This window comes from Aquarana catesbeiana, linkage group LG05 (assembly GCF_042186555.1).
Source record: "Aquarana catesbeiana isolate 2022-GZ linkage group LG05, ASM4218655v1, whole genome shotgun sequence".
NCBI lineage: Eukaryota > Metazoa > Chordata > Amphibia > Anura > Ranidae > Aquarana > Aquarana catesbeiana.
The window spans coordinates 304,726,658-304,746,782 of NC_133328.1; the positions used below are offsets into that span (position 1 = coordinate 304,726,658).

At 45.0% G+C, this 20,125-nt stretch overlaps 1 protein-coding gene across 4 annotated transcripts in view; it reads left to right on the plus strand.

Moving 5' to 3' along the window:
• Nucleotides 1–9,501: 9,501 nt before the first annotated feature.
• The window catches only part of ABITRAM (actin binding transcription modulator), a 46,454-nt gene continuing 35,830 nt past the window's right edge, over nucleotides 9,502–20,125 (plus strand). Inside the window, exons 1-2 of one of the 4 annotated variants that reach the window (XM_073630830.1) lie at nucleotides 9,502–9,671; nucleotides 18,155–18,264. In XM_073630830.1, coding sequence (XP_073486931.1) covers nucleotides 18,198–18,264 — 67 coding nt within the window. In that variant the 5' untranslated portion in view covers nucleotides 9,502–9,671; nucleotides 18,155–18,197. Of the gene's footprint in view, nucleotides 9,688–18,154; nucleotides 18,265–20,125 lie in introns of all 4 variants that reach the window. The other 3 variants (XM_073630828.1, XM_073630829.1, XM_073630827.1) reach the window with 3 other exon arrangements.

The following is a 20,125-nucleotide window of genomic DNA, read 5'->3' on the forward strand; positions in this document are numbered from 1 at the left end:
TTTCAACAAAAAGGCCCAGATAGGCTAGGTACGTGGAGGGGTCAGCACTTCATTTGATTCGGCAGGCTACTGCAGTCCTCACAACAACCCCCAGTGTTCAAGAGGCCTTTGCCTGTATGACGGCCAGTAAGATGCAGGAAATGGAGGTGGGCCAACGCTTCATCAGTGAGGAGCTCATATTGCAGATCCTAAATAAGGGAGAGATGGGCAAACTCACCAAAAAAAGTAATGTCTGTGAGTTGGACCATACTCCTCCTCCACCTCCTGCCACAAATCCAACACCACAGCCACAGCCTGGAAGGAAGCATGGAAGGAAGACAAGAGAGTGATGGCCTGGTTTGGTCTGGTCTGGCAAAAGACGCAGGCTGTGGTAAGACCACAGCCTCGGGACATATATATCATCTGCTGCTGCTCCTGATCTCTCGGAGTCCTGGACCGTATTGTGCTCCCTATTAAATGGATTCCTCAGGCTACCAATTTTGCCTGTCAAATAATTGATGTCTGCCCTGGGGTACAAAGGCTTTGCCAATTTCAACAGTTTCTCCAGTGTTGCCTTCCTCTGTACTTTGTTGTGACCCCTAATAAATTTCAATTTTTTTTTTTTTAAAAGTCCTTGGCTATGTGTTTTAGTTCAAAAAGGACCGTTTGTTTGTGAGTAGGCAGGTACATTTCAAAAATACAATGTCAAATTAAAAAGGAACACCAACACCAAACAACATATTTGAGCTAAAAAAAAACAAAAAAAAAGATAATAATGGTGTTGTGGTAACTTAACACACAAAACGACAAAAAATGTTATGAAGATCACTAGAAAAAAAAAACATTCAGGAGATCTTGATAAAAAAATAAATAAAAAGTAGATCACTAGAAAAAAAATTATAAACATTATTCTGGAGATATGGCGAAAAAAAAATTCATGAGATCACGAGAATAATAATAATAAATAAATCAGTTTGTCCGAACTCTGTGTGAATATGAGCAGCAAAACTACTTCATTATTCTAGTATTATAAAGAAGAAGAGAATGCGCTGCATTAAAAGATGAAAAACTTTACAGCGTAAGAAATGTGCTGCTCCATTATGAACGTTAGTTTTACCAGACCGAGCGCTTCCGTCTTGTACTTGATTCAGAGCATGCATGGAATTTTGTGCGTCAGAATTGTGTACACACGCTCGTAATTTCCAAAAAGGTTTTTTGTCGGAAAATTTGAGAACCAGCTCTCAAACAGTTGCTGTCAGAAATTCCAACAGCAAACGTCCGTTGGAGCATACACACGGTTGGAATTTCCGACAACAAGCTCACATCGAACATTTGTTGCCAGAAATTCCGATCGTCTGTACGCGGCATCATAATGTGTATGAAGACATGGAAAACTGCTAAAGTGATCATTTGCACTGTGAAAGTGCTTTTATACTTATTTATTGGTAATATGAACATGAGGATATTTACTTGGATTAATTATTATAGTTTGGTATAAACTATATTAACAAACCCAAATAAATATCCACATGTTCATATTACCAATAAAATGAATATAAAAGTACATTCACAGTACAAATGGTCACTTTAGCAACTTTGCATTTCTTCACTTACATTATAATGACAGTATTACATCTCTAATAGCATCCTCAGGTTCTAGTGACAAAGAAAATCATGGATTTAATCATGAGCCACCTTCATCACTACACCACTATTTACAACCACTTAAAGTGTAAGTTAAGCTCCCTATCGTTTTTAGCCAAGGAAGCTGCCATCTTTGCCTCTGTTTAATCTACATGTAGCACCCTGATGTTTAGGCAAGGTTGCTTTTAAATTTATTTGCCAAGTTATAGTGGCCATTGGCCAATTGATAGGAAGTCAATTGATTTCACCCTAATTCTGGAATTGCTGCACTTCTTTCCTCTGTCGCTAGATGGCCGGGTATCTGGTGACATTAGATAAGACAAGGGCATTGGAAGGACAGATTAGGAATGAACAGGGTGTCTCAGCCAATGGGCAGGGATTTTCTTTGGTCCCTTGGATTGCAGGGAGAGCCTATTTATTTGGGTGGAGTCAGGTGATTGGGGTTCTGTGCCACCTGGACAGCTGTCTGGGTAGACGTGTGTTGTATTGCCCCGGACTGCTAGGCCAGAAACCTAAAGCCTATCCCGGGGACATCTGGCTGCTAGGCTATCTGAGAGCCTATTTAGAAGTAGTGCAGGGTTGGGACTGCGGGCTTGTAGTCCAACCAGAAGTAACGGTTCTGCCGGCCGGGGAACCTGTCGTGGTCGGAGGTAGAGGGGGAGATCAGAGGTGACGCTTGTGGAGTGCCAAGCCAGGGAGCTAAAGTGTCAGCAGGGGTGAAGCTTGAGGAGTATCTGTGAGTGCCAGGGATCCAGCAGCGCAACGGGGGTGACATTTGAGGAGTGCTACAGTGAGAGAGCTCAGGGGATCCAGTGGCTATTGGATCTGAATTCTAGTGAAAGAGACTGGGAGCTCGTTGAGTGAAGACCCACAGTGAGTGTTGGGTAAAGAGAACTGTTCGTATTGCAGAAAGTTTAATTCCTTTACCGTTAGTAACAGCTACAAGATTGTTGCTATAGGAGACAGCGGTCCTACCTATACAGAAGTGGTGTCTGCCTGGAGGTTTTCATCTGTATAGCTGTCTACCTATAGAAGTCTCGGAGTCTGCCAATTAACATTGCATCTACCTAAGGGTGTCCTGGCCCTAATCCTCTCTCCCACAGTTCTGTTTAAGAGACAATAAATCTCTTTGCATTCAAAAAGTGTCTGGCGCCCTCTTGTTCATCTCGCACTACAGCTACCATGCCTTGTAACCCACTCTACATTGATGGATGTCAGCTGTCCTTAACTCTAGAGGTCACCATTGGGCTTCAGGGGCCCCGGGACTCTGCTATATCCCATGATGCTGTACATGTGATCAGTAATGACACCAGCTATTGGATGGTTTCACAGTTTGGTTAAGAGCACAAACAATGGGAGTGTTAAAATTCTGGCACGTGCCGGAAATGAAACTTTTTTGAAACTGGTAAATGGATGGGTTTACTTCCGCTTTAAATCTTGACAAGAAATAATTAAAAAAACTTTTCAATTCTAATTTAAAATCAGAGCTGTAGCTTGTAGAGATGTCTGTGACCACTGGATTCTTCTGCACTGTATTGTGCTCCAGACAGCCGTTCAGCTCATCCCTCCATGGAGGCAGCTGTGTCTTTCTCTGGCAGGGATGCCCCTCCCCCCCAGCAGCTGAATTGCCCCTGCAGAGATCTCACTGTAAGCACAGAGGGGGAGGAAGGGGAAAATGAGTTGGGGCTGTAATGCACAGGATCCGGATTACTGTTGGGAAGACTCGTTCAGTTCTCGGGATGGAGCTCACAAACAGCTACCAAGTGGGACTGTTGGCAGATATGCACAGCAGCTTCCTTCCAGCTCTTTCCTCCTCACTTCTGGCTCTGGGTTGACAGCAGTAGTAATGCCGCTTTCACTACTCCTGTCAGCGGCGGTGCCCCTCTCTATGCAGCACCGGGGGTACATGTCCCCCCCCAGTTTCGGCCCTGCTCAATCCCCACAATGTGCCAAAAGCCCCCAGCCCTGCTGTCAGTGTCCTGGACTGTCCCTCCACCCCCCCCCCCCCCATGCTCTGCTCTTACCACGTGATGAACTTGCTTGTAGGATTCTCTACACCCAAAAGGCTCCTGCCAGAGATCAGATACTCCCGGTCGGGCCCAGCCATCAGTGAAGACAGGTGGGGGGGGCAATAAGAGAAGAGCAAAGGCAACATCAGCAGGGATTGATCTGGACTGAGAGAGACGAGGGGGCGGGACCAGCTCACAGAGGGGCAGGGATAGGGAGGACATGGAGCTGAGAGGCAGCGGGATGAGATGTTCTGTGCAGATGGCCCATCTCCTTCACTCAGCAGCTCCATCCCACCTAGCATCTGCGTGCAGGGGAGGGGAGTGGTCTGGCCCATCATATACCGGCCCCTCGTGTGACTCCGCCACCCACACAGGCACAGTGATATAAAACTTAATGTGAGAGGGAGGCCACACAGGCCCCCCTGAAGCAGGGGCGGGGTCACAATTGCGACCCCTTATGCTACGCCCATGCTTATTGGGATTTTTTTTATACCAAAGACATGTAGCAGAATACATTTTGGCCTAAATTCATGAAGAAAACAGATTTTTACATTTTTTTTATGTTTTATAGTAGATTTATAGTGCAAAAAATAAAAAACCCAGTGCATTTTTTGCTATTCAGCACTACGCTACTTAACTGGCGATTGCATGGTCATGCAACGCTGTACCCAAACAAAAGTTATGTCATTTTTTTCACACAAATACCGCCAAAAGAAAGCTCTGTTTGTGTGAAAAAAAAATGACATAAATTTTGTTTGGGTACAGCATTGCATGACCGTGCAATTGAATAGCTCCCAACTGTCCCTGGTTTCAAGGGACTGTCCCTGATTTGGAACAATGTCCCTCTGTCCCTCATTTGTCCCTCATGTTGGTCTGATCTATATAGTTGTATATAAAATGCACATTTTTATATTTCAAAAAGTGTTTCCCAGTGCTAAACCTTTCATCCAATTTCTAAATTGCTGCATTTGTAAATGTCAAAAGCAAGTATAAAGGAATAGTAGTGGTAGAAAAAAAGCACTCGTGGATTTAACTAATTTTTTTTTTTTGTAGAATTCTCCTTTAACCTGTTGCTGCCCGCCCACCGTCATATGACGGCGGGGCGTTGTGGCTCTCGTTCTGGGCCACCCTCATATGACGGCTGCCCATTCAAACAGGGCATGCGCGCAATCGCAGGCGGGCAGCCCTGCACTGTCGGTGGTGGTGTGTCCCTGAGACACAATGCATCACTGACAGGGGTGAACAGCCGTTGGGCATGGCTGATTACCACATGATCGGCCGCAATTACGTCACGGCCAATCACAAATGGTACTCCCTTCCTAAGACCGCGCATGCATGCGATCGGGAGCGCGCAGCAAGCTAATATCAGCGGTGCTGTGTTTTGAGGAACACTGCGCATCATCGACAAAGGTAAACAGCCAATGGCTGGCGGCTGTTTACCACGTGATCGGCTGTGATCCATTCACAGCTGATCACTAAATGTAAACATAGAGTGGTTACTACCTGTTACCGGCTCTTCTTTCCTCACACACCGCTTCCAATGTGAGGAGAGAAGAGCCAGGAGCAGTGAGTTACCGATGTGTGTAGTATCAGTGTCTGCACCAACACAGCAAAGAGAACCTGTCACCCCCCCCCCCCCAACTGCAGCTGTCACCCAACAGTTACCACATAAGAGCCCATCAGTGCTTATAAAAGTGCACCTGTCACCCATCAGTGCCCATAAAGTGCACCGCTGCCACCCAACAGTGCCCATAAAGTGCATCTGTCATCGTCAGAGACTGCCATCAGTGGTGCACCTGTCAATCATCAGTAACCGTCATCAGTGACCCATCCGTGAACCTCATCTGTCACCTGTCACCCATCAGTGACTGTCACCTGTCACCCATCAGTGACCGTCACTCGTCACTTGTCGCCCATCAGTGACTGTCACCTGTCACCCATCACCTGTCAACTATCAGTGAACGTCACCTGCCACCCGTCTGTCACCCATCACACAGCCCATCAGTGACCGTCACCTGCCACTCATCGCACAACCCATCAGAAAAATGTCTAAAAGAGTATATACCAGTGAGGAGGCGCTCCAGATCCTCTCCATGACTGTTGAGAGTAGTGGGGAGTTCTCATCAGGTTCAAATGCCAATTCCGAATCAAATTCAGCAATTGAACCAATCGATAGTAGTGGATCGGCAAATGATTTAGAGGAAGAACAGATCCCTCCTAAAAGGGCACGACGCTCTGGAAACCAGGCTGACACCAGCAATATACCCCAGGATCAAATTCCCAGGCCCAGTACAGTGCTGCCACCAGCGATAGACCCCAAGAACAAAGGCCCAGTACCAGAGCTGCCGCCAGCGATAGACCCCAAAACCAAAGGCCCACTACCAGCGCTGCCGCCAGCGAAAGACCACAAGAAATGCCCAGGCCCAGTACCATCTCTTCTGCAGCATCACACCCAAATCCCCCAACTACCAGCACTGTAGTGCCACGTCCCCCAAGAGCCAGGGCAGCTCTTCCAGCTGATGTTGCCAACCCAACATGGCTGTCTTCCGACTCAGGATCAGCAAGAATTCCCTCTTTCACCGCACAGTTAGGTGTGCAGGCCAATACCCCAAATTTTACAGAAATTTATTGTTTTTATTTATTTTTTGCCCATCACTTTTCTGCAATTCATTGTGGAAAAGAGCAATTTATATGCCCAGCAGCATATTACCAACAATCCCCAATCACCATATGCCCGTCCGTTTGAGTGGAAGGATTTGACTCTGGAGGAGTTCAAAGTGTTTATGGGCCTCGCCATAAACATGGAGCTTACAAAAAAAATGAAGGACATGCCTATTGGTCCACCAACCCTATCCACCACATGCCCATTTATTCTTCCGTAATGTCCAGGTACCGATACGAGATGATTATGCGCTTCCTCCATTTCAGCGACAACACCCAGTGCCCTCCCCGCAATAATCCAAATTACAATAAGTTATATAAAATTTGCCCACTCATAAATTTCTTTTCCCAACAATTTGCAGAACTCTACAGTATGTCCCCGATCAGCATATACTGTATGTGTAGATGAGTCCCGGGTACCCTTTTCAGGCCAGCTAGAAATAAAGCAATACATTCCTAGCAAAAGGGCCAAATACAGAGTGAAATTTTATATGCTTTGCGAGAGAGTCATGGGATATCAGTATGCATTACGCATATATGAAGGAAGAGATTCCCAGCTCCAGCTCCCTGAGTGCCCAGCCTACATGGGCACAACTGGTAAAATTGTATGGGACCTGGCATACCCACTGCTGAAGAAAGGTTACCACATATACCTGGATAACTTCTACACCAGCCTTTTAAAATTAGATGTGTAATTTATGCTTGTAGAACGCCTGAAGGTGCTACTTCACTGGTGGGCCTCTGTATGTGGCCAGGCTGTGTAAAAGTCTCACACATGTGGTATTGCCATACTCAGGAGTAGCAGAATGTATTTTGATGTGTTATTTTTGCTATGTGCATGCTGTGTTGGAAATATCTTAAAAATTGACAACTTTGTGTAAAACAAATGCGTTTTCATTTTTATTTTACATTTTCAAAAGACTCATTATGTCTCATTAAGTTATACGTTGGGGTGTTAGCTTTCCAAAATTGGGTCATTTTGTGGGCGTTTCCATTGTCCTGGTGCTCCAGGGCCTTCAAAAGTGTAATAGGTGGTTGAGAAATGAGATTTGTAATTTATGCATGTAGAACACCTGAAGGTGCTACTTCAATGGTGGGCCTTTGTATGTGGCCAGGCTGTGTAAAGGTTTCACACATGTGGTTTCGCCATACTCAGGAGGTGTAGCAGAATGTATTTTGGGGTGTCATTTTTGCTATGTACATGCTATGTGTTGGAAATATCTTAAAAATTGACAACTTTGTGTAAAAAAAAATGCGTTTCCTTTCAAAATTGTAGCTTTTTTTTGTTTATAGCGCAAAAAATAAAAAGCGCAGAGGTGATCAAATACCTCCAAAAGAAAGCTCTATTTGTGGGAAAAAAAAAGACATCAATTTTGTTTGGGTACAGCGTCGCATGACCGTGCAATTGTCAGTTAAAATTGCAAAAAATGGCCTGGTCAGGAAGTGGGTAAATCCTTATGAGGCTGAAGTGGTTAAGTAGCGCAGTGCTGAATAGCAAAAAAAGTCCTGGTCATGAAGGGGGGAAAATCAAGTAGTTATATCAAATACTTAACGTAATTTTCTTTTCCTTGCGCCAATCAGGGCCGGCCCTACCATGGGTCCTGGTGGGTCCATGGGACCCAGGCAGCCCTTTAAGAGCGCGGCAAACAGGCAGACTGCACCAGGACCTAAAACTCCCTCCCTGAGGCTTGCAGTGTCATGCTGCTTGCACATTGGGGGCCCCCCCGCTCCCCACGATGCCACTAGTGGCGTCGTTGGGGGGGGGGGCGCACCTGTGTGACACCTGTGGGTAGCAGCACAGCTAACACCGCCTGCTGCCCTACACTGATCTGTGGACCGAAGACGCCTCCCCCTCCCCTCTGCTTACATCCACACAGGTGGAGGAGCCAGAGAGACACACACCGCTGTGTATACCCGTCCGCGCTGTTCTGAGGTCTGTACACTTTACTATGTGTAGATGGACATGTGCAGGGGGGTCTATACTGATGGAGGGGGTCTGCACTGAGGGGGGTCTATACTGATGGAGGGGGGTTATGCACTGAGGGGGGTCTAAACTGATTGGAGGGGGTCTGCACTGAGGGAGTGTCTATACTGATGGGGGGTCTGCATTGCGGGAAGTCTGCACTGATGGGGGGTGTCTATACTGATGGGGATGGGTCTGCACTGTGGGGGTGTCTATACTGATGGGGGGGTCTGCACTAAGGGGGGGTGTCTATACTGATGGGAAGGGGTCTGCGCTGAGGGGGTGTCTATACTTATAAGGGGTCTGCACTAAGGCGGTGTCTAAACTGAGGGAGAGGGGTCCGTACTGAGGGAGGGGGGGTCTGTACTGATTGAGGGGGGGGTTATACTGATGGGGGCTCTGTACTGAGGGAGGGGGTCTGTACTGATTGAGGGGGGGTGTCTATACTGATGGGGGGTCTGCACTGAGGGGGGGGTCTATACTGAGGGAGGGGGTCAGTACTTAGTGGGGGGGTCTATACTGAGGGGGGACTATAGTTGGTGGAGGGGGGATGACACCAATTTTTACCGCGCCGGGTGACACCAACCCTACTGACGCCACTGGCATTGAGGCAGCCAGCTGTAGTAGTCCACAGGGAGCAGGGGAGATGGGAGTGCCACGGACTCAGAACCCGCCTGATGTATGGTTGAGAGAAAGCCGAGGCTTGAGGTGCAGGGTTCGGCGTGGAAGTGATAGCGCTGAGATCCCGGAAAGCTGATTGTATGTGTAGCCAATCCATGGCAACATACTACTGCATCTATGTATGCTGCCAGAAAAGACCAGATGGAAGCACTGGCGAGGAAGGAGTGCATAAATTCACTGGACTGGAGACAGGTGGACTTTAGTTCCGAATGAAATCATGCTCCTGAAAAACAATGACAGGATATAAATTTTTTTTTTTTTTTTTTTACTATCAAGCTAAAATGTAATGTGTGTTGCTGCAAAAAAAAAAAAAAACAGATAGATATATAAATAACATTGCCTGTTCATTCAATTTTAACAGCAAGCATTTTAGGTTACTAATGCAGAACTATATACAGCCTGTTTTTTTTACAAACTGAAACTGAATGCTCGCTACAAAAAGGAGCATGCTTTCCATCCACGGCAGATTCGTTGCTGTTCTATGATGGAAGGAGGGGGGCGTCAACGCGGGCTTAGCTGAGGCTCAGGTCACGTTAGCAGTTTGTTAGCGTACTGTTGGGGAGCACGCTCTGCACAGGCGCAATACGCCACGTAGAGCGGCGGTGACGCGCACGTGGGCACGCAGGCGGGGATACTTTTAGCATCACACCGGACATGGACAGTGCTGCTTTGGTAAAGGACTGAAACGTGCAAAGAAAGGAGATTTGTTTGTGGTGTGGACGGATGAGTACACTGTGAGTCCCAATACAGGCAAGCTTACGTACGGAGAGTGTGTGGTACTCTAATATTGAAGTAGAATCCACACTGTAGCAGGCAATCCAGCTTGTGGCAAGGCATGCTGGGAGTTGTAGTAAAACGTGTTGCAGTATGACATGTAATGGGCAGGAAGCTTACCTTGGTTATGCACTTTGCAGGTTCGTTGGTATTGAGTGATGCCACGTTTTAAAGTAATATATTTGGGGGGCATTGTTGCTGCTAATAAAAAAAAAACAAAAAAAACCGCAGAACACTTAATGGACAGGTCCAGAAACCAGGATAATTCCAGGACCAGAGCTTAGCGGTGATGCTTGGCAACTGTTCCAATTTCTGCTGTTCTGGGTATAAGTATAAAGCAATAAATGTGCATTTCTGGTGAGAATTTATTAACAAAATTGTGCCTCATCAGCAAATTTACTGGAGCAGCCAGAATCTGGAGCAGGTGTGCACGACAACCAATCAGCTTCTGACTTAAATTTTAAAACCTAAAGTGGCATTACAGCTTGATCCTAATTACTCATAAAAATGTCCCCTCTCCCATCTGAACACCTATGCTGACTTACCTGTGTAAGAAAGATGTACATACCCAGGGGCGTTGCTAGGTCTACAAAGATCTGGGGCTAGAGCCCATAGCAACGTAGTAAAGAAAGTCATACGCTTGGGCGGGCATACACATGTATATACATACGCTTACAACAGGGTCCCCCAGAGAGCCTCCCCCTTGCATCAGGGTCCCCAGAGAGCCCCCACTTACATCAGGGTCCCCAGAGAGCCTCCCTCCCCTTGGGGACCCCTGCAGAGACTCAGGGCTATAGCCCCAAAAGCCACCACCCTAGCGACGCCACTGTACATACTATTTTCCATTCAACTCCAGTCCGATCATGTGATTGGCTCCCCTATGTAGGGCGGTGGCGGCTGAAGGGGAGAGGAGAGAGAGCTCCAACAGCGGGTAAACCCTGGAGTGGCGGCATCAGCCATAGGCTTTAATGGTCCATCCATTGTTGGCACTCCCTCCGCTTCCCTGCAGCTGACACAGGGGAATGGGATCATGTGACCAGATTGGCCTGAAAATAGGCAAGTACATCTTTCTTATACAGTTTAGTGAGCATAGATGTTAAGAGGGGGAAGGGGATACTTTTAAAAGTAGTTAGGATGAAGCTGGAATTCAACTTTAACGCTTAAGTATTGTGTGCGTTGTCCCCACCCCGAGATCGGGACAAGGGATGTTACTTATGTTTACTGTGAAGTTTCTCTTGTGCTGATGCCAGCTGTCATAGTAGACATCTTCAGTCCTCTGCCACCCAGCTGTAATTAATACCTGAGGGAGTTAATACTGGCGCTGAACCTGGGACAGGCACTGTTATGAGTGACTATGCCTGCCTCTTTCACCCCTCTCCTCCATTCATAGAAGCTGTACTATAGCTTAAATCTATAAATAGAGGATGGGCGGATGAATGAAAGGTAGTCCTCCTCCATTCAGGGTGGGCTTTTCTTTGAATGGAGCAGCTGGGTAGGAAGGGCTGGAGGAATTTGTGAACGGGAAGACTCCCAAGTCCTATCTGCAACCACAACTAAGGAACTCAACAGAGCACAAGTGGAGTGCCATCATTACACGTGACGTCCATTGTTTACTTCCTCCAGCCCCATAACTGAAGAGCCATATTTCTGTATGGACTTGGGGCTGGGGAAACAGTCTACAGGAGCCTGGGCAACTGATCACAGTTGCAGTGCTGTGCAGGCTACAATAAAAATTGTAATAAATACACAATTTTTTTTATTTATATTAATGTAGGTGTTCGATTAAATGTTTGCGAATGGTGAATTATGCCTTCTAAAGCATTTAACCAAAAAGAAACAAAAAAAGGATCCTGTCCCTTTTTAAAGCATGAATAACAGCACAGTGCTTGTGCTGTGTAATTTGCCCCCCAGCCCCCCCCCCCCCCGTATCACCTGAAATACCTGGCTGATCCTGCCAGTTTCTACCCTCCCCTCTGTAAACTGACCACGGTATATCATGGCTGCTAAGCCCCAACACCGTGGTCAGTTTACGTGCTTCTGTCAGCCGCAGCTCTCCTGTCCTCTCTCTCCCATATACCCCCCCTGCCTGTAAGCTAGTGGCAGTGCCCCCTCCTGCTGCTGGAATAACATGTACATATTTATACTATCAATGCTGTCTCTTAATCCTTTGTCCCCCTGTGTGTGTGATTTATATATTTAAAACAAAAAAGTTAATGCCTAACTTCTAAGCATCGATCAGCGCTCACGTGACCAGCTGGCTCTCTCCTCCCCCCCTCCTGACTGACGTCAGCGGGGGAATCTTGGCTCCGCCTGCTGCATCTGTCAGACGGGGAGAGGGGAGAGCTGGCAGGTCATGTGAACGGTGCTCAGAAATGAGGTATAATCTGCCTTTTTTTTTTAATCCCCACACACAGGGGCACACTGCATGAAGAGACAGCGCTAATAGTATAAATATGACCATGTGACTGGCTTAACAACCACTTTAAGGTGGTTCTAAAGCTAGAGGGTTTTTTTTTTCCTTAAGGATTAAAGGCAAAACTCTTTTTTTTTTTTTTCTTTTTTTCCCGTTTTGGAGAGTGATTAGAACCCTTGTCAGTTTTCATTGCTGTCGGCACCCACGTTAGGGAGATTCACCCTCCTTTTTTTTTTTTTTTTTTTTTTTTTATTTGTCCCCTTTAGCATTATCATTGAAAGTAAAAGAAAATCCCAAATTTTAAGTTGTCTCCAGAGAAGTAATAGAGGGGAAATCTTCCAATAGGGACACTGGTTCTGGTGACCTGGGGGTCCCAAAATAGTTCCCTTAATTTGCAGAGATTTCCTCTCGCTTCCAGTTTGGTTATGGAACAGGAAGTGAAGGGAAATCTCGCCAATGGGGCACAAATGGTGGAAAAAAAAATATGATGGGTTATAACCCCCCTTACTCTATCCAAAATGAAAACAAAAGATTTTGCATATAGTTCTACTTTAATGCATTACCTGCATTAAGGTAAGAAAACCTTCCACTTGTTGGAACTATTGGCTCTTGCTGCTGTCAATCAAATGGTGTGAGCGGGGGGTGGGGCCGAGCTGCGCTGTATAGATGCACACAGCTTCTCTCAGGAGCAAGCCCCCAGGTGCAACACTATAGGAATGGGGTTACTATTGGGGCGCACCGAGAAGAGAAGGAGCCACGAGCACCAGCAGGATACCCAAGAAGAGGAGGTTAGTGGCCGCTCTGTGGAATACCATTGCACAGGGCAGGTAATGTCCCATGCTGAATCATGAATGAATTGTGATTAACCACAAGTTTTTGGAAAGTGGAGTTAAATTTCACTTGCCACACCCAGGCCTGATTACTGCCAGACCTGTTGAATCAAGAAATTGCATAAATAGAAGCTGTCTGACAAAGTGAAGCACGCTAACAGATCACAAAAATCCATATATCATGCCACAATCTAAAAAAATTCCAGAACAGAAACAAACATGTATTGGTCTAGGAAGGGTTTCAAAGCCTTTTCTAAGGCTTTGGAACTCCAGTGAACCATGGGGAGAGCCATTATCCACAAATGGAGTTAACTTGAAACAGTGGTGAACCTTCCCAGGAGTGGCTGGCCTACAACCAATTACTCAGAGACCATGACGACGACTCATCCAGGAGGTCACAAAAGAACCCAGAACAACTAGAGAACTGCAGGCCTCATTTGCCTCAGGTAAGATCAGTGTTTATTATTCAGCAATCAGAGACTGGGCAAAATTTGCATCCATGGGAGAGTTCCAAGGCAAAAGCCACTGCTGACCAAAAAGAACGCAAAGGCTCATCTCACATTTACCAAAAAACATCTTGAGGCAAATATTCTGTGGACTGATGAGACAAAAATTTTAAGAAGGTGTGATTTGGAAGGTGTGAGTCCCGATACATCTGGCAAAAAACGAATACAGCATTTCATAACAAAAACATCATACCAACAGTCAGACATGGTTGTGATAGCAACGTGATGGTCTGGGGCTGCTTTGCAGCTTCAGGACCTGGACGACTTACCATAATTGATGGAACCATGAATTCTGTGCTCTACCAGAAAAACCTAAAGGAGAATGTCTGGCCATCAGTTTGTGACCTCAAGCTCAAGTGCACTTGGGTTATGTAGCTGGACAATGATCTGAAACACAACAGCAAGTCAGCCTCCAAACGGTTCAAAGAAAGCAAAATTTAGGCTTTGGAGTGGCCTAGTCAAAGCCCGGACTTAAATCCAATTGGGATGCTGTATCATGACCTTACACAGGCTGTTCATACTGGGAAAACCCTCCAATGTGGCTGAATTAAAACAATTCTGCAAAGAAGAGTGGACAAAATTGCTCCAGAGCAATGTAAAAGACTCATTGGCAGTTATCGCAAACTCTCTTGATGGAACCATAATTTAAAAAATGCATTTTGTATTTACTCGGGTTATCTTTGTTTAATAATACAATTTGTTTGATCTGAGTCATTTAAGTGTGAAAAATATGCAAAAAAATCAGGAAGGGGGCAAATAGTTTTTCACAGCTGTGTGTGTAAAATAAAAAAAAAAAAAAAATATATATATATATATATATATATATATATATATATATATATATATATATATATATATATATATATATATATATATATATATATATATATATATATACACTATCTCATGCATGCATATATTCACACAGTATCTCGCAAAAGTGAGTACACCCCTAAGTGAAAATGTCCAAATTGGGCCCAAAGTGTCAATATTTTGAGTGGCCACCATTATTTTCCAGCACTGCCTTAACCCTCTTGAGCATGGAGTTCACCAGAGCTTCACAGGTTGCCACTGGAGTCCTTTCTTTTTCACTCCTCCGCAACAACATCACGGAACTGGTGGATGTTAGAGACTTTGCGCTCCTCCACCTTCCGTTTGAGGATGCTCCACAGATGCTCAATAGGGTTTAGGTCTGGAGACATGCTTGGCCAGTCCATCACCTTTACCCTCAGCTTCTTTAGCAAGGCAGTGGTCATCTTGGTGTTGTGTTTGGGGTTGTTATGTTGGAATACTGCTCTGCGGCCCAGTCTCTGAAGGGAGCGGATCATGCTTGGCTTTAGTATGTCACAGTACATGTTGGCATTCATGGTTCCCTCAATGAACTGTAGCTCCCCACTGCTGGCAGCACTCATGCAGCCCCAGACCATGACACTCCCACCACCGTGCTTGACTGTAGGCAAGACACAATTGTCTTTGTACTCCTCACCTGGTTGCAGCCACACACGCTTGACACCATCTGAACCAAATAAGTTTATCTTGGTCTCATCAGACTACAGGACATGGTTTCAGTAATCCATGTCCTTAGTCTGCTTGTCTTCAGCAAACTGTTTGCTGGCTTTCTTGTGCATCATCTTTAGAAGAGGCTTCCTTCTGGGACAGCCATGCAGACCAATTGGATGCAGTGTGCCGTGTATGGTCCGAGCACTGACAGGCTGACCCCCCACCCCTTCAACCTCTGCAGCAATGCTGGCAGTACTCATACTTCTATTTCCCAAAAACAACCTCTGGATATGTAGCTGAGCATGTGCACTCAACTTCTTTGGTCAACCATGGCGTATGGTCTGAGCACTGACAGGCTGACCCCCCCCACACCCCCCAACCCCTGGTTATGATGCTGAGCATGTGCACTCAACTTCTTTGGTCGACCATGGCGAGGCCTGTTCTGAGTGGAACCTGTCCTGTTAAACCACTGTATGGTCTTGGCCACCGTGCTGCAGCTTAGTTTCAGGGTCTTGGCAATCTGCTTTAAGCCTAGGCCATCTTTATGTAGAGCAACAATCCTTTTTTTCAGATCCTCAGAGTTCTGTGCCATGTTGAACTTCCAGTGACCAGTATGAGAGTGAGGGTGATAACCCATAATTTAACACACCTGCTCCCCATTCACACCTGAGACCTTGTAACACTGAGTCACATGACACCAGGGAGGGAAAATGGCTAGTTGGGCCCAATTTGGACATTTTCACTTAGGGGTGTACTCACTTTTGTTGCCAGCGGTTTAGACATTAATGGCTGTGTGTTGAGTTATTTTCAGAGGACAGCAAATTTACACTGTTATACAAGCTGTACACTCACTACTTTACATTGTAGCAAAGTGTCATTTCTTCAGTGTTGTCACATGAAAAGATGGAATAAAATGTGAGGGGTGTACTCGCTTTTGTGAGATACTGTATATACACATACTGTATGCCTTTTGCAACCACTTTAAATTCTACTCGTTTCCAGAAATTTGAACTTTAAATGAAAATCACTATTTATTAAATTAAATCCAGATTTAGTTGATGAATATAAGCACTTTGCACTTTTGTTGGCCTTGCATCAGTTTTGCGTGACACGTCTGGCTTCCTTTTGTAGTTTTTGTTGTAATGCGTAATAGAATTATTTGAGGAGATGGTAGCATCTTTACAGACCACTATGGGGTCTATTTTATATCCCCGAGATTTTTTCCATTTTTTCCATATTTTATCCTGTGGAGCCATCCTTGATAGTTGCTTCTCTCCACAGAACGTGTATTGAGAGAGACCTAAAGCCCTGTAGCTTAGGATGGCAGGGCATTCCTCTTCCAAGATAATAAACCTGTTGGAGACTGCACTGATAGCTCTTTTCTGTGAAGACTGGAAATTCAGGGAGTCGGCAGCATCGATAGTTGTAAACTGCAATTTTTTATTTGTTATCTTCAAGTATAGTGTGTTTTATTCCTTTCTTTCTCCCTCACCTTTCCCCCCACCCCAGTCCTCACCACACCCCTTTCTACACCTCCTACTCCACATTTTCTTTAGGCATATTCTCTATTCTCCTTTATAGTGGGCACCCTATTTATTCCAACCAGGGCTTCCACATTTTTAAGAATTTATCCAAATTTTTCCGCCTTATAAATACCACTTTTTCCCTCCATACATTGGCGTCCATCACCTTACCCAATTCTTCCGATGTAGGGGGCCTTGCTGATTGCCAATTTTGGGCAATTATCTTTCGTGCTTGGAATAGACATCTTGTTACTGTCATTTTAATATTTTTAGATATACTGTTTACCTCTATTTTCCCCAGCAAACATAATGTAGCATCCCTCTCCAGCTTGATCCCAAAGGTCCTATTAATTCCCTCAAGTATATCATTCCAGTACCTAAATAGCTTTGGGCACCTCCACATCAGATTAATTAAATCACCTGTTCTTTGACACCTTGGGCATTTATCACCTTAATGTGTATAGAGAGGAAGGCTTATAATGCACTGGGGGGGTGGGAGGGAGGGGTGGAAGAAAAGGGGGGAAAAAAAAGGGGAAACGGTACTAGCAGAGGGAATGGAATCATGAGCAGGGTAGCACATACGTTTTTCATTGTCCCTTTCTAGGGGACCATTTCCTGATATGCTGTATAATAAATTGCTCCCTCCATCTTTTGAAAGAGGTTGAGCAAATAGTAATGGCTTACAATAAGTTATAGATGGGTAATCTCGAGAATTGATGAGGTAATGTAAATATGGTTGACAAAATGTTTCTGAATTGTATGAGCCTCTTGAGAGGCGGTGTATTTATATGTATGAAAAAGCATAAAAATAAGAGTATAAAAAGGGGAAAAAAAAAAAACTGCAATTGCTGGTGTAAGCATTTTAACAAATCATTTACTGGGAAATGTTTATTTTAAACACCGAGGGTTAATACTACTTTAAATATATGCATACGTTTTCGCAATGAATTGTAGGGGACTTTACATTGTTCTGCGTGACTGTATGGTCAGCCAGATGTCCTCTGCTGTGGTTAAAGTGGAAGTAAACTTCCATCTTTTACTTTTAACTATAGATGATGCTTACCGATAGGTAGTGTAAATATCTCCTAAATGTGCACCGTTTTAATGAATATATTCATGTGGATAACACCCTAATGCCGTGTACACACGGGTGGAGTTTTCGTCCGGACTGGTCCGACGGAACGAATCCATTGGACAATCCGACCGTGTGTGGGCTTCACCGGACCTTCAGCGGACTTTTTCTGTCGAAAATCAGACGGACTTTAGATTTGGAACATGTTTCAAATCTTTCCGACGGACTCAAGTCCAGTTGAAAAATCCGTTCGTCTGTATGCTAGTTCGACGGACAAAAAAGGGCGCAAGGGCAGCTATTGGCTACTGGCTATGAACTTCCTTATTCTAGTCCCTTTGTACGTCATCACGTTCAAAGGAATGGACTTTCGAACGGACTTTAGTCCGTTCATGTGTGGGCAAGTCCGGTCATTCGAAAGTCTGTCAAAGACCGTCGGACGTTTGATGCTGAAAAGTCCGCCCGTGTGTACACAACATAAGAAGCACTTGCTGGTTGAATAGAAGACTACATTATATTCGTATGCAAAGACTCATTTTGTTAAAGAAATGTACACAAAACCACTATTCATTCCCCTTAAGTGTATTTCTTTTTTTCTTTAGACTTGGGAATAAGAACTGCTGCTGAATTGTCTTTTGCCTTTACATGGCTGAAGGATCTCGAGATTTTCCTTCTGTTGTGGACCGTTATTTTACACGGTGGTACAAAGCAGGTAAGGTTTAAAATGATTATCTTAGAATATCATATTTTCCTGCTTCTGATGTTTTCTTTAAAGTGATTGTAAAGGGCCCTCTTCTGTGATCTGGCCCCTCCCTCCTGTTCAGTGCCCCCTCAGCAAGCAGCTTGCTATGGAGTCACGCAAACGGAGTCGCAGCTCCCTGTGTCCAACCAGACACGGAGCCCCTCCCCGACCCCGCCCCCTCTCTACTGATTGGCTAGTTGACTTTGGCGGCAGCCAATGGTGCCGCTGCTGTGCCTCTGCTGTGCCTCAGCCAATAAGGAGGGAGAGTTTCGGATGCCTGAGACACTCGTGGATAGCGCTGGACAGAAGATGACCTCGGGTAAGTGTTAGGGGGGGGCTCCTGCACACAGAAGGATTTTTATCTTGATGCATAAAGATAAAAAAAACCTTCTGCCTTTACAACTCCTTTAAAGTGGTTCTAAACCTCAGACATGAAATCCCGCACAAAGCACATACTTATATAGTGTTTAATTGCCCATATAAAACACTGTGCAGCATTTCTTTCTAATGCCTTGTTCCTCTGTTATAAGCATGAGTCACTTCTGACATGTTTTCCTAATACAAGAAATAAAAAGGTGACTGGGGAGTAGAGCTAAAGCACACAACCTGTGAGCCTTGGCTCAGCATTGTGTGTGTGTGAGAAAGTGTTTCCCTTCCGTCCAATTGTGGCTCAGAGCTCCTATTCCTTAACTGTGAAGTGTGTGACTTCAGATCCCCACCCCCTGCTTTGTGCTGCTGAGAGATGCTGACAGATTCTGTATGAATTCTGTGCTTTAGAAGATTGTAGAGAAGAGAGAGCTTGGGATAAAGGGTACAACTTATGTAGGAGGATTTGTTTCATCTCTGTGTATCATCTGAGGTCAGTCACTTAACTGGGTATACTGTATGTATGGGTCCAAGATGAAGCTACGCCATTAGACCCAGCGAAACATGTTGACGTCATCAACAACGCAGCTCTGTCGTATAAGCCGGTGAATGGGAAGTTAAGCGAGTGATGTAGGCTGTGTCTCGATGAGCTAAGGCCGTTTGATCGTACAATACCAACTGAAGTCTACCGCAGACTGACACTTCAATGCTTCAATGTGCACAGGGATGAATTCCTAACAGCATGCATAGCTTCTCCATCCTTCATCTCGGCTTCTGATTACGGAGGGGGTGAGCCATTGGAGGTTTGAATCTTCCGCCACCCCAACAGCCAATGGTGATTAAGCCGAGCAGCTGAGTATGTGAGTGTATTGGTTTCCCTGTATATGGAGCACTCTCTGTATCAACCGATCCAATTCATCAGGAATTACATTATTAAGCAGAAGACTTCAAATGGTAACGTTTGACTTTATTACTACACATATCTCATACGACCCCATTTTTGATTGTCATTGCCTTTTTTCACATATAAATTACTTTCTGAACTATTGTAATTTAAATCAACATCTTGCAAGAGAGTAATCCTAACTTCCTTAATATCAATAATACTTGACATTCTAAACATCCTGTTTGTGACCCAGGATTACCATCTCCATTAACTCTTATAGTTAGCTAACAATCATTAACATCAGTTCATTTTAGGCTGCATCCATCCAGCTCACCGAGCAGCCTGTACAATTTCCCCCTCCCCCACCTTCCTTTCCCATCCCCCCTTTCCTCACATCCATTGGATTTGCAAGCAGTCAGTCGGTCTCATTTAGGATACGGGGTCATACATTCCTAACTGACCATTTACCCTAGACTTATTTGAATGACTGCTTGCCAATACAATGCGTCCGGACAGTGTCTGTTATTGTCTTGTACTGTTTTGTGTTCTGTCCTGTTTGTTGAATTAGTTCATGGCCAT